This window comes from Acomys minous, assembly GCF_964271855.1.
Source record: "Acomys minous genome assembly, chromosome: 8".
Classification (NCBI taxonomy): Eukaryota; Metazoa; Chordata; class Mammalia; order Rodentia; family Muridae; genus Acomys; species Acomys minous.
The window spans coordinates 11,516,035-11,532,338 of NC_140489.1; the positions used below are offsets into that span (position 1 = coordinate 11,516,035).

The window sequence follows — 16,304 nt, forward strand, 5'->3', positions numbered from 1 at the left end:
GGTCACCACGTGAAGCCTCTGGTTTTCCCGTTTCACTTCCTGAACAGTCACAGTGTCTAAGCCTAATGAAATGCTCTATCTAATTCCACACTTAGTGGAAATGAGACCCCAGGTGCCATCTGCAACTCAGCTCCCAAAGACACTGTGTCCTCTGCCCTGGGACATCCCCCAGGCACACATTTAGAAAGGTGCGTGGAAGGGTAGGAGAATAGCGCATTTTCCATTACACACCTCCAAGTTTTTACCAAGAGAAAGTGATGTTTTATAATCAAAACATTTGGTTGTAATCTGAGAAAAAGGTACATGGGTAATTTTTGCTCTACTCTAGAGATCTGTGTGTTTTTATTTTATGTGTACGAGTGTTTTGTCCACATGTATGTAAGTGTGCCACACACGTGCCTGGTACCAGTGGAGACCAGAAGAGGGATTCTGGTGAGGCACCATGTGGGTGCTGGTACTTGAGTGCCACATACAGACATGTCCATTGGAACGCAACCAGGTCCTCCGTATGAACAGCAAATGCTCTTAACCACTGAGCCATCTCTCCAGCCCCCTCTTTGTCCTACTTTTTTTTCTTTTCTTCTTTTTTGTTTTTGTTTGTTTGGTTTGGTTTTTTGAGAAAGGGTTTCTCTTGTAGTCCTGGCTGTCCTAGACTCCCTCTGTAGACCAGACTGGCCTTGAACTCAGAGATCTGACTGCCTCTGCCTCCTGGAGTGCTGCGATTAAAGGTGTGCACTGCTGCACCTGGCAATATTTGTAAATTTGAAATTTATCTGGAAATTTGGAATTCTTTACAAATAGGAGGCTTTTAAAACATTAACAAGAAAGTGTAAAAGAGAAACAGAGCATTTTTTAAATTGGGGGGGGGGGAAGACAGGCAATTCACTGTCCTTTATCGTTCTGGGGCCTCACCAGCTTGCTGTGACTCTCCCCTGGCTGTGGCCAGCTAAGGCTCTTATCCTATAGCCAACCTTCCCTCAAGCACCTCTCCACACCCTTCTCCCTAGCCCCAAAACCTTGGAAGCAACTGTTGCTCTTAGGGAGGTAAAAATCCACCCCTTTGAGGGAAGGACTCCGCCCCCTGCTGACTTCTGCCTGCAACAGCATCCTCCTACAAAGAGCAACACTGCAGCCCACGGCAGGCTGTTGCGCATCTGTCCTCGCTGTCCTTCCTCCCATTAGTACCTGGACATCTGGCAGCTTCCAGATGGTCCTTAGGACAGTCTCTCTCTCTCTCTCAAGCACCAAGACATACTCCTAATGCCTGGGTTTCTCTTCATCTGCTCACACGCTCTGCAGAGATGCAGTGAGTAGTTGTTTGGGGGGGGGGGGGAGGTTGTTTTGTTTTGTTTTGTTTTGTTTTGTTTTAAAGCAATCACAGTCTGGTGAGCTATTTGGGCAGTGTGTGGCTGGCCAGTACTGACTTCCTGGCCACCACTGTAAGCAGAAAAGGCTGTTGGAGAGAGAGGGATACAGTACAGCCTCAGCCCTGTGGTCTTTTGTTCTAAGCATTTATTTGTTTGTTTGTTTATTGTGTATGTGTATGTGTGTATACACACACTAAACACACATACATGCACATGGGTGCACACCTGGAAGTCAGAGGACAACCTGTGGGAATTGGTTCTCTCATTCCACCAAGTGGATCCCAGGCATCAGACTCAACTTGCCAGGCTTGGCAGCAAGTGCCTTTACTCACTGGGCCATCTTGCTGGCCCCACACTCTAGTCTTTCCCAGGAAAAAAAAAGACCAGGCTCTTTTAGTAAAATCTAGCAAAGTAGAGTGGAGGTGTACTTTCACAGTTTTTGTTCAAAGTGTGCCGTGAAATCCTGTGGATAATGGCTGGAGACTTCACCACTAGCAGTTCCTGTTTTTCCTTCATTGATGAGTTAGGACTTAATGTTTGCGTTATCCAAAGTGTCTTCCCTACAGCTTGATAATATAGGTGTTTTCAATGAAATAGTCATCTCTAAGGTGGCACCTTATGGCACCTTGCTATCTAGTGAGAGCTCCCACAAATGCAAATGAAGGTCAGGCACTGGGCTGCCACCTGAGAGGGCCAAGATGGCATACTCTGTGCCTTGTGTGTCTCAGAAGGATGGACTTTTTTGCTCGGGGATTTGAGGGTGTGCACATAGTATATGAGCACATCATATGGGTGTGTGGGTGTGCCCACACACGTGTGCTATTGTGTGTGGAGCCCTGAGGTTGGCATGGGCTGTCTTCTTCCACTGCTCCCCACCTTATGTGTGGATGCAGGGTCTCTCGGTGAATTCAGAGCTCACTGTTTGACCTAGTCTAGCCAGCCAGCTTGCTCTGAGGATTTCCTGCCTCCATCTCCCAGATACTGAGACCACAGGTGGACGTCCATGCCCACCCAGCTTGAGGGGCCTAAACTCATGGCAAGCATTTACCTGCTAAGCCATTTCCCAGCACAGAATGTAATGAAATAGCAATCAGACTTGAGGTCCTCTTCACCTTTGAGAAGTCATGAAGACTGTCCTCCAGTTTTGCTGTTGCTGTTGTTGTTGTTTTGTTTGTTTGTTTTTAACATTTATTGTAGAAGATGCAGCTTGAAGGAGTTGGTTCTCTCCTTCTAACATATGGGTTAGAAACTGAACTCAGGTCATCAAGCTTGGTGGCAAGCATCTCTACTGGCTAAGCCATCCTACAGCCCCAATCCTGATGTTTTGACCCTGTGGCCAGAACCTTTTGGTTGTATCACAAGGAGACTACAAGCCCAGGCTAAAGAGCCAGCTGGCACTTGGGAGGAAGAAGCAGGCAGATCATTTGTAAGTTTGAAGCCATCCTGGTCTACACAGTAAGTTCCAAGATAGCCAGAGCTACATAGTGAGACCCTATCTTGGAAAAACAAACACAAAAAAGAAAAGATAACTAAAATAAACCTATATACACACCATAGAATGAATAGAAAACACAAATGTATGTATGTATGTATCTGTATAGTCAAATATATGTAGATAATGCCTCGTATGCATAAATACACATATATATTCGTGCATGCATAAATTGTATGTATATATTCATATATATGCATATGAATCACTTATTATTATGCTCATAATACAATGACCTTCGTACAGTGACCATCACATAGGTTTCTATGTCACAGCAGCTATCACATAGTGCCCTTCATAGAATGGCCATCATGCAGAAGCCATCACAGGGACTATCACACAGCCCCTGCGAAATATTTATACAAATGCAATTTGTTTGTTTGAGACAAGGTCTCATCATGTAGCCCAGGCTAACCTAGAACTTGTAGTATTGCTATCTCAGTCTCCTCAGTGCTGGAGTTACAGGCAGAATCACCACACCCAGCACAATAAATATGGAGGCACACAGAGAACGAAATTATAAACCAAATTGTGGTTCTAGATACAACAAGTGAACATGAGTATATGGCTTTTTCTATAAATGTGAAATTATATCTAAGTAAAACATTACCTCCCTCAGAATGTTAAGCACAACTCAGCATGCTATCCCATGACTACAAACGGTAAAGACACATGCTCACAAAAAAACCTGTGTCAATGTGTCCTGGTGGCACTGTTCATGATAGCTGCAAAGTGGAGACAACTCGGCGCCTACTAACTGAATAAACGACACGCATAGCCTTATGGTGAAACATTATTCAACAATAAAAAGGAAACAAACATTAATGCAGGCTATCAACATGACTCTTAGTGAGAGGAACCAGGTACGGAGGACCACGTACTGTGCTAGTGCATGTGTGTGCAATGTTGAGAATCCAGACAGAGTCAGTGTGATGAGAATTAAGGCGTGATGGTGGCACAAATCAATGAAGACCAAAAGTTTGTCAAATAATACATATTAAATAAGTGAGGTATACGGAAAGAGACATATAATTCAATGAGAGTTATTTTAAAAAATAATGTACCTTCAAGAATTAAAGCCAGGCATGGTGGTGCACGCCTTTAATCCCAACACTTGGGAGGCAGAGGCAGGCGGATCACTGTGAGTTTGAGGCTAGCCTGGTCTACAAGGCAAGTCCAGGATAGCCAAGGCTACACAGAGAAACCCTGTCTCAAAACAAAACAAAACAAAACAAAAGTTCATCGTGGTGGCCCACACCTGTAATCCCAGCACTCAGGGAGGCAGAGGCAGGTTGGTCTCTGTGAGTTCAAAGCCAGCCTGGTCTACAAAGTGAGTCTAGGATGGCCAAAAAAAAAAAAAAAGAATAAGAAAATAAATAAAATAAGAAACACAGAGTTTGGTTAAAGAGATGGCTCAGAGGTTAAGAGCACTGGCTGCTCCTCCAGAAGTCCTGAGTTCAATTCCCAGCAACCACATGGTACCTCACAACCACCTATAACGTTATCTGACACCCTCTTCTGGCCTGCAGGTATATATGCAGGCAGAGCACGGTATACATAATATAAATAAATCTTAAAAAAAAAAAAAAAAGTAAAGAAAAGAAACCCAGCGTCTGCGAGGGGCAGCAGGGACTCCATCCTTGTCCTCACCCCTGGCTACTAGAGTCATGCAGCTCTTAATGTTCCCAAGACACACAGGGGTCTCCCTCAGCTCTCCCCTTTGACCACTAACGTCCCTACATTTCTCTTCAGCTGGGTGAGGTCCTGAATGCAGAGCCCTCTCCAGCCAGCACTGCCCCTGCCCGTGCGGGGCTGTCCCATCCCAGCATGCTCACCTGCGGCTGAAGGCCAAGTCCATGACTCTTCTCTGCTTGTACCAGCGCCCGTAGTCACATTCAGACACCAAGCCCTGGCCAAACAGTCTGCAAGAGACAGAAACTGGGTGCCAGAAGGAAGGCGGGGAGCAGGAGGGACTACTTGGTGGGCACGGGGTCCCCTTGGGGTTGAGAAAAAGACTGTAGGATTAAGTGGGGTGACAGCTGCCTCACACTGTGGATGTAGCCAGATCACAGGTATGTCACTATGTGTGAGCTAGCGAGCATGACACTATGTACATACAGCACGGTAAAAAGGAAGTGTGGCGTGTGTTTCAAAACATCATGTGTATCCCACAAACCTGCCATTTTTAACTAAACAAATGAGCAAGATGGCCCTGTGTCCCAGCATCAATAGTGCTCACCCCCGCCCCCCACTTTCCCCTATCTGCCTCCAGACAGGAAGGAAAGATTAAATGCCAATGAGGAGGATGGGGCCACCATGCACAGGGCAGCCATCATGGGTGCTGCTCGCCGTGGAGTTCTTCCTCCTCAGATCCTTACCTCTCGCCAAACACAGTCTGAATCGCACGGTACATCTTGGAGTCCTTGTTGTACTTGGTGGACATCAGGAACTTCTAAATGGTAGCCCCCCCCAAAACAACACGGTCCATGAGCGGTCGCCCTGAGCGCACCGGCGCCAGCCAAGCCCCAGCCCCACAGGAATGCAACAGATATATGACACGTGGGCTGCTGGCACATACCGGGAAGCCTGTCTCTGAGCAAGAACAATTGTACAGGGCTGTGGAAAGGGGTTCGGAGGTGCTGAGGGACTGTCCTATGACCACACAGCTGGAGTGGGCACGGGACCCTATACCATGCCTGCCTTCCAAAGCAGTGTGAAAGAGGCCTGCACTGCTGTGAAGCCTTGGAGACACAGGAGGGACCCTTAGGATAGACTCGCCGTCATCGCCAAGCCATCCTCAAATGAAGGAGGTCTTTCTGGAGGAAGGGCCATCTTGCCTCTCAAAAGCTATGACAATATCAATATTGACTGCTGTTACCCAGCAGCCTCTGAGGCAGTCTAGCCCAGTAGAGACTGGCTTGGGCCGGCCTCAGTATCTCAATGCATATTTGCTGACTCTGTTACCCTGGATGAGTTTCCTTCTCTGGCCCTCGTAGTCTGTATATAATGATCGCGCCTAAAGGGTGCCTGCCTCTTCCAGGGTTGTAGTGAGGAGAGAGTTAGTTCTGCAGCAAGAGAGCTAAAGATGGGGTCCTGGTACACAGCAAGTGCTCAGTAAATGCCAAGGATGCATCAACATCCTGCAGTTTACCTCCTGCACTGTCAACTCTCAGACACACATGCTGTTTTATGCTCATCTCACACATGGATGGGAAAACAAAGATTTAAAACTAGCGCCAAGGGGGCTTGCAATGGCGCTGAGTTGTAGAGTGTTGGCCTAGTGAGCACAGACCCCAGGATGTGTCCCCAGCACTGCACACAATGGACACGGTGGCAGACACCAGCCACGCCGGCACATGGAGATGGAGGCAGGAGCGTCAGGAAGTTTAAGGTCATCCTGGGCTACAGAGTGAGTTTGAGACCAGCCTGGGCTATGTTAGACTCTGTACCAAAAAAAAAAACAAAAACAAAAAACAAAAAACACCAAACCAAACCAACAAACAAACAAACAAAACAAAACAAAAACTGAAGCAAGGTAAGAAATGTTTGTGGTGGACACAGAATTTGAAGTAGGCAATCTGAGGCCAAGTGAAAGGAGATAATGCCGGTTCTGGGCTGAGGGGACACCTCAGCCATGCCGTGTGAAGTGAGGTGGGCAGCAGAGGCCACAGGGCCCAGTTGGTCCTGGCCTCGGTCCTGGGGGCCCTAGGAAGGAGGAGTTGGGGACTTCTCTACAAAAACGGCTACTAGCTTCCATGGGCTCCACTCGGGGTCTCACACCTAGCTTTCAGCAGAGAGCAGAGAGGAAACCCATGAGCCACCCCCAGAGACCTCAGCCCCACCCCCACACTGCCATTTATAAACCAAGCTCTGACATCACCCGGCCCAGCCAAGACCACCATAGCAGATGCCACCTTCCCAGTCCTCTCAAAGATCCTCACATCTGTGACCCCTCCATTGCTAAACTAGGGTACCCACCATTGAGCTGCCACCACCAAGCATCTCCCAGAGTCTAAGGATCCATGGCTGACCACTGAGCTGAGCTTCGGGGGTGAGAGAGAGAGAGACACATGAACCCCTATACCTTACCTCTTCCTCTGGTCACCTCTGCTTGGTGCCACAACTGAGCCAGTAACAGCTAGGGGCTTACTCTCCTGCTGCAAATAAACACAAAACTGGGCAAAAGAAAATGTCTGAAGTGTCTAGTCTCAGATGCTCGGGGGTGGGGGGTGGGGGTGGGGGGTCATGCCATGCACACCTGTGAAACCAAAAGGATGGAAAAGCAAGACAAGGGCACGGTGACAGAGGGCCGTCCTAGCTTTCTGCCCCATCAATTCCAGGACAGAGGCACTAAAGGAGACCTAGATACAGCCCAGAAACCGTCCGTGCTAAGTAGAGCAGTGAGAGGGCAGGCTGCGAGAGGCTGGCAGTTTTAGGCCGGCATCCTGGAGGGGAGCTATGTGTAGAAAAAGCCCCCTCTGCACGGGGTCCTGAGAGCTGCATGAATACACCACGTGCACACACAGTGACACTGCAAAACCAGAGGTAGCAGACATGGTGGGCAACTGTCTCAGCTTTGAGCGTCTCGGGGTTTCACACACACCACAAGTGGTTAAAGTTGCCTTCACCAGAACACACCAACCTCAGACATGAAGCCCTCAGCAGAGGCCACAGGTTCCTTCACAGAGGGGCTGTCCCAGCCCTACACCGCAGAACTTAAACAAGGCTGGGAAGATTCATCTGTCAGCAAGTTGCTTGTCAAACTGAAGTCTGGCACTCTCTAATGAAGTGAAGCAATAATGACCAAAACACCTTTTTTTTTTTTTTTGAAACAGGGTCTCACTCTGTAACTGTTGCTGACCTGGAACTCACTATGTGGGCCAGGCTGGCCTTGAACTCATAGGGATCCCCCTGCCTCTGTCTCCAGGTTGCTGGGATTAGAGGCGCACACCACCACGCAGGACAAACTCATATTTTAAGTGATTTTTTTTATTTCGTTGTTGATGCCACGGTTGGCCTATCTGTCTCCTGATGTATCTATCTATCCATGGAGTTCTAGTTTAGGGCTGGGGGTTGAGTTCAGTGGTAGCACTTTTGTAGAACTCAGACCTGGGGTTTTATCTCTGGCATCACCAAAGCAAAACAAAAACAAAACCCACTACACTGGGCTAGAGAGATGGCTCAGAGGTTAAGAACACTTACTGTTGTTATAGAAGACCTGAGTTCGATTCCCAGCACCGGAGTCAGGTGGCTCACAGATGCCCCAGGGGAGACAAGCCTTGTTCTATATTTTGCATCCACTTGCACTCACATGTGCATACCCACACACAGATGCACAAACAAACACACACACACACACACACACACACACACACACACACACACACACCTTGAGTTGTACTTTGCCTCTTTCAGAGTCACCACAGCCACCCTGCATGCAGAAAGCCACACCCACAAGTCCACTGTGGGAACAGCCCCATCTACTGAGGTGTTGCTGTGTGCCAGGCATGGACTAGAGGGCTCACACACATCAATTCAGCCCCCCTCCCAAGCCTCCCTGGAAGAGGCCATCATTCCTGCTTAACAGGTGAAGAAACTGAGGCTCAAAGTAATGAAGCCACTTGCCCAGGGCAGCGTTCGGATTTGAGTCCATTCCTGTAAATAGTGGGTGCTGTTCCTCGTACAACAAGGCCTGCCCTCCTCGTAGCAGTGGGATACTTAAGCCTCACCTCTGGGAAGACTAAACACACCCATGGTGGTGGTTGGAGGACACAGAAAAGCCTGTCACACATCAGTGGAGAGGACTCAAAGGAGGCTGGCTAGAAGCACAATACTAGTCCCTTGGGCCCAGTGTCACCTGGGGAACAGGAAGCGCATGGCAGCGGAACCATCTCCTACCTTGACAGATTCAGGGCTTGTGACGATGACTGAGGTTTTGTGGAAGACGTTGACTCTCACAACAGGACCGTATTTCTTAGCCCTGCGAAACAAAGTGACTGTCAGTTTTCCCAAGCTTGAATCCCATCAGCCCTGGCTCTGTAGACCCACCGTCAGGAGACGCAGACACATCCGCAGGCCCAGTCACAGGAGGCCCGGGCTGGGGGTAGGGGTGTCTCTTGTCTGTTGTTAACCCATTGCTAAATCAGGACCCCTGTAAACAAACTCACTTTCCACATCCATTAAACGAGACCTGTATTACCCTGCTGTGTCCAAAAAAGCTGTGCCAGAAGTTAAGCAATTCCAGATGGTTAGAAGTATTTTGGAAGATGGAAAACAACACCCCAAACAATAACTATTACCTGAGCTTTAAGTCAGTTTGTGGATGAGGAAACTGAGGCTCAGAGATGCTATAAGAGCTGTTCTAAGGCTCCTCGGTTAGCCAACAGGAAATCTTGGCTTCCTACTGCCTTAACTGCCTCTGTGCTCAGGGGAGCTGCCGAAGCAGGAGCACCCTGGGTAAGGTGGGTACTGGGAGTCCCCAGCTAGGAGGAACTGGGAGTCGCTTGGGGCAGGGCAGGCCGACTGAGAGTTTCTGTGTGGTGGGTTAGACAAAGTGTGGTTCCTGCTGAGAGCCCCAGGGTAAGAACAACAAGAGACACATTGGGACTCACCAATCCAAAAACACATCTTGGAGCACACGACCACAGGCCTCGTCCTTTTTCCAAAAGTAGGGGAGATGTCCAAGAAGGAAGCTAGAAGAGAGGAAGACATCAGGCCTGGTAGTGGTCCCCTCAAGGGTACCTACCCTTCCCCCTCAGGACCAGGAGAGGTTGTCTTGGGAACTGAGATCTAAGGGGTGGGTGGCTTGGTGCTGGTTTGAGGGCACCAGGCCAGATTGCCAATGGTGCAAAGTCTGGTCCAGTGGGTACCAAAGGCTTCCTCAGAGAGCAGTCTCACTTCTGTCCCTCTGACACTCACGAGACATTCGCCATGTGCCAAGTCTCATGATATGCCATACCCATGATGCCTAGCATCACCTGGCTAGGTTCCGCAGCACAGTAACCATTATCATCATTATTTATAGGTCAGGAGGAGACAGGAAGGGTGAAGCCATTTGCCTGCTGTGTATAGCAAGCCCCAGGCTGAGCCCCACGGCTCTCATCAGGACAGGACACGTTGTCATCAGTGTGAGCAGCAAATCATAGGCACACCTGCTTGCTGTCACCTTGCCGCACATCTCAAGTGCACATGCTGTGTCACTGTATTCCTCTTTGCGTCGCAGCCTCTTGAATGGGTGGCAGTAAAATTACAACTGGAGCATTTATTCTAATAAGGAGGATCTGGTGACACCGAAAAACAATCAGGCTGGGACCGAATCCGCTGGCAGAGTGCTTGCCTAACGTGCGTGAAGTCCTGAGCTCTGTCCCCGGCCCCCCTGCCCAAGAACTGCATCAGCTAGGTGTGGTGGCTCGCATCTATAATCCCTGGACTCAGGATGGGGCGGTGGAGGCAGGAGGATCAGAAGTCAGGCCATCCTCAGCTACAGATCTAAGATGGGGCAGCGATGGATAAACAGAGCAGCAGAGCAATAGGGACAGGTGTGTGGGGATGGCACTTGACGCAGATAAAGAACGCCCCTTTCGCTGGGGGGCTGAGAGAAAAAATTCAGTTGTTAAGGTAATTGCTGTGCAAGCTTGAGGGCCTGAGTTCTAATGCCAAGCACCAACGTTAAAAAAAAAAAAAAAGGTATAAAGTGGTTGAAGAAGACCTCTGTCCTCTACCTACACACATATGCATACACTACACACACACACACACACACACACACACACACACACACACACACACAGACACACACACACGGAGGTGACTTGTGAGCTGAGGCACAGTAGAAGATACACATATGAAAGCAGAGCACTACAAGAAGAAGTGTCAGGAGGTGGGATCACCAAGGTAGGGAGGGTAGAGGGCATTGTGAACTTTGACCTCAGTGAGGTGAGGATCACTGGTGGCATTTTTTTGGGAGGTATTTGTTTGCTTCCTCAAACCATGGGAGAGGTGTGGAACATGTGCTCCACACAAGCACCGAGTTACAAAGAAAGTTGAGCCTCAGTTTCCCAAAGGTTCCTCACTTTTTGGCTTAACCTCCCCAAACCTCATCCCATGAGCTACTTTCCTTTCTGGTCACAGGACCAACAACCTGAGGTGGGCAGATGGACGGACCCGCTAGTTTGTGCCAGCCAGTGGACCAAAATGAGGGGCTGATAGCAGTGGTTCTCAACCTGTGGGTCACAAACCGCACAGGAGTTGTATATCAGAGATCCTGCGTGTCAGATATTTACGTTAAGACTCATAACAGAAGCACATTTTCAGTTTTATGGTTGGCGGTCACCTCAGCATGGGGAACTGTATTAAAGGGTCACAAAGTTAGGATGGTTGAGAGCCACTGGATGGGAAACAGAGACAACATCTGGAGTCCATGCTAAACCCAGGACTGAGGGCTCACAGGAAGGCGCCGTGGTCCAGCCAGCATCCAGATGAGGCCACACGGACGCACGGAAACAGAAAAAGAGGACCCACGGGCTAGAACATCACGCCAAGGTCACAAAGCAACGAGACATTGCCTAAGGAGACTGAGCAGGTGCCACCAGGTAGGGAGGTGCAGCGTGGAGTGAATAGAGAAGATGTCCCCATCTTTGGGGACAGGGGTGAGGGTTGGGGATGGGGTGGGCACCTGGGTCTGGCATTCACTTCAGCAACGTGGATAGAGAGGCTCTGGCCAAAACTAGATGGGAGCTGGCGGGAGGGAGGCTGGAGGCCCACACGCAGGGCCTGCTGGAGGGCTTGCTGCCGAGGGCAGAAGCCGCCAGAGATGAGAGGGTGGAGAGACAGGCGTTTTCAAGGCAGAGATTGATGTAAAGTGTTACGTAAAGATGGGGGAAGATACAGAAGAAAACCAGTGGTGTAGGCAGGAGGGAGGTGCTGCTGGGGCCCGGCCACTGAGCCAGGGGGGCAGGCTGGCCTTTGGTCAAGGCATCACTAACCACCCGCAAGAGCAGCTAGGAGGTGCCTGTGGGCTGTGGGGCAGGGGTGGGCAGCTGTGACAGCGGAGGCCGGGGCAGGAATTTCTCCCCAGTTGCTCTATTTGCTGGGGGGAAGTAGGAGGCAAGAATAAAAGCTGAGCATGCGATTGGAGGGGGAGGTATCGGGGCTGAGAGAAGGAAGAGAACCGCCTGGAGAGGGGGTGGGTGAGTGTACTGGAGCAGAAAGTGGAGGGCAACTGAGGTCACTTCCGGTAAGGGGCCTTGGAGAAAGGCGAGCTCCACACATCACACACTGTGGGCTGTTATTCCCAGAATCGAATATTCATTGCTCCTGAAACTATACGAACTGAGGTGAATGTTCTCAGTTTTGAGTCACCGCTATGAATTTGGGTCCTCTTTCCCCTCCTGAGCCTGTCCAACTCCAAAGTCTACACCTGGCTCAACTGCAACCTAGGAAGAGCAGGGAAGAAGGGGACTAAGAGCTGTTCCTTCTGGCCCCAGCAGGGGGCACCAGGAACAAGACAAGCAGGAAGACCTGGTGCTGGGAACAAGCAGGTACCGCTGGCTGGGACCCTACACACAGGAGCCGCCACTTGTCATAGGCCTGGTGATAGACTGCATAAGGCAGGGGGGGACATGGAGGGCAGCCAGGGTAGCACTTCCCAGAACATCCACTTTCCCGTAAGAGCGCCTGGCCAGCTGGGGAGACAAGGGGTCTGTGGACTTGGGCAATAAAAGAGTAGAGGCCATCTAGAAGGCCCACTGTGAGGCCACCAGAGGGATGTCCCCACAGTGGCTGGGGAACAGGCAAGACCCATGAGCGTGTCTTGTGCCAGAAGTACCAGATGCTCAGCTGGGAACTCAGAATCCACTGGATGGTACCACATAACAGGATCGGAGTGGGGCTCTCCCATGACTAAGCCCTGACTTGTGTTTTGTGGACCAGTCCCCATCCTAGACAACTCATGGACCAGCAATTCTGAGTGGGAAGAAAAAGCTAACAATGCCTCCGTCTCCATCAGACCATTCAGGAGACAACGCCAAGATATCTATCCCAAAATTAATAAAAACAAACAAACAAACAAACAAAAAAAGTACGATAAAGAAGACCCCTCATTGCCAAGTGGTGCCCGCTGCATAGAACCAGCAGATGAGGGGATGATGATGGCGTTTGCAGCAGAGACAGAGAAATAACGAAGCAAAAAGGGTTTGTGTGGGATCAAAACGTGAGGCTGGAGTCTTGTGCCGCCCCACAGATCAGAGCAGCGGGGACGCTGTACTCAAAGCAGAGAAGGCAGGTTGAGGGAGGGCCTCCTGCAGGGTAAGGAGGGTGGAGGGCAGGGTAGGGGTGCGGCAGCTGCTTCTTGCAGGCAAAGGGCCCCTTGCTTGCAAGCTGGCACAGCCCTGGAACACCAAAGGACAGACGCTGCTACATCGGTTTCCTATTAAACCTCGGGGTGGCCAGGCACAGTTTGTGAGTCCAGGCTCTGAATGTCAGGGCTTCTTATTGGCACTAGAAGGTGTTCCAGAACTTTCACTTAGTTTAGTTTTATATGTGACCACCAATTCGGTTTGAATCCAAAATTCTTTGCACTCGTGTACTGTTCAGTTCACCTGCTAAGGAGCCTGGTCTGGCTATGGTCAGCCTCCTCACGTTGCTCTGCCCTCAGCAAACCTGCAAGTCACAGGTATAAGAGATGGACAGTGCTACAGTTTGTAAGGGTCAGGGTTGTTTGTTTGCTTGTTTTGGGTCAACTTAACACAAGCTAGGGTTGCCTGAGAAGAAAAAACAAAAAAACTTCAATTGAAAAAAATGCCACAACCAAAGTGGCCTATAGGCACTTTGTTTCTGGGGCATTTTCTTGACTAGTGAGTGCTTTGGGAGGACCCTGACCACTGTGGGTGGTGCTGTCCCTATGCAGGTGGTTCTGGGTTGTATAACAAAGCAAACCAGTAAGTAGGACCTCTCCACAGTCCCTGCTTCCAAGCACCTGCCTTGATTTCCCCATGTGATGGACTGTAACCTGCCAGGTAAAGTAAATGCCTTTCTCCCCCAAAATTCCTTTTGGCCTTGGTGTTTCATCACAGGAAGAGAAGAAAACTAAGACAGATACACACTGCTACATAGACAGCCCTTGACACATGCTCAGTAAAAGGCAGGCACAAGGGGCTCCAGAGTGTGCGCCTCCATTCACATGACGTGTCTAGTGCAGGCCAGCCATGGACACAGACACAGATGCACGCTGGGGATGCTGGGGCAAGGTGGACAGGGCATGCTAGGCAATGGGTACCAGATTTCTTCTTGGGGTGGCAGAGGTGGTACAGAATCACTGGCGATGGTTATGCAACTCTGAGGCTCCTTCAGAGGGTAGATTCTAAAGCATGTGCATTACATCTGTTTTTTTTTTTTTTTTTTTAAAGAGAGTAGACAGAGCTCAGTCCTGCCTTCTCCAGACATGGGCTCAAACAGGTCTGAAGGGCTGGAAGCCCCTGGGTTTAGGAGAAGACAGTGTCAGAACAACAAGAGAAGCTTGCCCGTTTCAGGTCTCTGGAGAGACTGATGGGAAACTGAACCTGGGAATGCCATCATATACAACTTCGAATCTGTGCGTGTGCCAGATTCTGAAGAGGGGGAGACACTCAGGGTATCACGGGGAAGGAGACAAACCCTTAGCAGGAGGCGGCAGCGACTTAAGAAATCAATGAGATGATCTAATACATCCAGGGGTCCAACGGAAAGGCCCCTTCCTAAGGAGCTAAGAGTCTACACAAGCCATGTAGGTCGAGGGTAGGCCTATGTAGGTAGAGAGAAAGACATAAGTGCTAAGCAAGGCAAAAGGGGTCCCGGAGAGACCCCCAAGGTCAAAAAGAGGGCACAGGGAGGGCAGAGAGACAAGGAGAGAAAGGAGCTGCCTCCTTATGTTATGTTGCCAGCCACAGGGGTCACTCTTGAGTCCACACACAGGACACCAGGCTGCCATGCTGGAGATGGTACCTTCCAGAATGTTCATGGTCGGAAACGTACAGAGGTCCTAACCGCTGTTTATTTATTCATTCAACAAACACTGACTGAGCACGTGTAACATGGCAGGCACTGGGGACACACAAGCAAACACTGTGTCTCTGCCTTCCTCAGGCGCACATTCTGGTGTGGGGGCAGTCAACAGGTGGAAAGAAGGTGACACACAGGCCTGGTGCAAACAACCCAGGGCTGGGCGGGTTTTACACAGCATGACTGGGAACAGCCTGTTTGATGTGAGACCAGGACAATACTGTCCACGGGCCTGAGAAAGTTAATAGGTAGATCCAATGGACCAGCAGGGGACCAACAGGCTGGCAACAACCGTTAAGTATGCAAAAGGGGACAGGTACCGAGTGGGCCCGTGACCTCAGCAGGGGCCTTGCTAGCTATGCAGCATGGTTCAAGTAGAACTGGATTTTTCAGCTCTAAAGTGATGGGGAGCCCTCAGGACACTGCCGTAACACACCTATTCTAAGCTTCAGAAAGCTTTTGCCCAGCATGGTGGCACATGCCTTTAAGTCCAGCACTCAGGGTGCAGAGAAAGAAGATCTCTCTGTGAGGTTTGAGGCCAGTCTGGTCTACATAGTGAGTTCCAGGATAGCCAGGGCTATGTAGAGAGACCGTGTCAAAAAAAAAAAAAAAAAAAGGAAAAGAAAGAAATAGAAAAGAAAAAAACGATGGAGGTCACTGGTAAAGTGAGTAAGGGCCAAAAAATGGAATAGAAATACTGAGGACAAATGGAATGTCCCAGGACATAAACACAGACGCAGGGAAACGTGACGGAAGTACAGTATTCTGTACTTGGATAGGATGGCCCTGTCCAAGTCCTAAAGTTAGCAGCACCCACTTTGAAAGCAGGCTGACCTGGGTTTAAATCTAGGCTTACCAACTGTGTGACCTTGGGCAGGTGACTTCGCCTCGAGAGCCTCAGTCTGCAGGTCTGAACGATGGGGTAACAGCAGCGCCTACCTGACAGGACTGTCGCTGCCATCACATTTGTGCGGCCCAGCCAAGCGCGGTGGGCGCCCAGCAGCTGCTGCGGCTGTGAGTAATTTGTTACTAAGAATAGTTAGCGCCCCTCTCCGGGGCCTGCGTCTCCGAGCTAGTCGCGCGTACAAGACGAGGCTGGACCCCTGGCCCGGACCCTGGCTAGAACGCGGTCCCCAGACCCCTCCCCGGATCGAGCGCCCCAGCCATGCCCCCGCCCCCACCCCCGCTCACCTGGGCCGCGGCGGCCCGGGGATGTGCTCATAGCGGCTGCGAGCGCGATGCACGAAGGTGCAGCAGAGGCCGAAGGCGAGCAGGACCGCGCTGCCGAGCAGCAGCAGCCCGGGGCTCATGGCTCCGGGCCCGGCCGGGGTCGGCGCCGGGTGCCGAGGGGGCCGGAGGCCGCGACCGACTAGCTGTCAGCGCCTCGCGCCGCCTCGGCCCCAGGCCCC

General features: G+C 50.4%; 1 protein-coding gene across 2 annotated transcripts in view; it reads right to left on the reverse strand.

The window, feature by feature from the left end:
- CYP46A1 (cytochrome P450 family 46 subfamily A member 1) overlaps window positions 1–16,304 on the reverse strand; it is a 26,938-nt gene extending 10,634 nt beyond the window's left edge. Inside the window, exons 1-5 of one of the 2 annotated variants that reach the window (XM_084793525.1) lie at window positions 16,087–16,304; window positions 9,471–9,551; window positions 8,758–8,839; window positions 5,238–5,311; window positions 4,695–4,781 (exon numbers count right to left, since the gene is read on the reverse strand). In XM_084793525.1, coding sequence (XP_084649651.1) covers window positions 4,695–4,781; window positions 5,238–5,311; window positions 8,758–8,839; window positions 9,471–9,551; window positions 16,087–16,205 — 443 coding nt within the window. In that variant the 5' untranslated portion in view covers window positions 16,206–16,304. Of the gene's footprint in view, window positions 1–4,694; window positions 4,782–5,237; window positions 5,312–6,948; window positions 7,017–8,757; window positions 8,840–9,470; window positions 9,552–16,086 lie in introns of those variants that run through there. The other variant, XM_084793526.1, reaches the window with a different exon arrangement.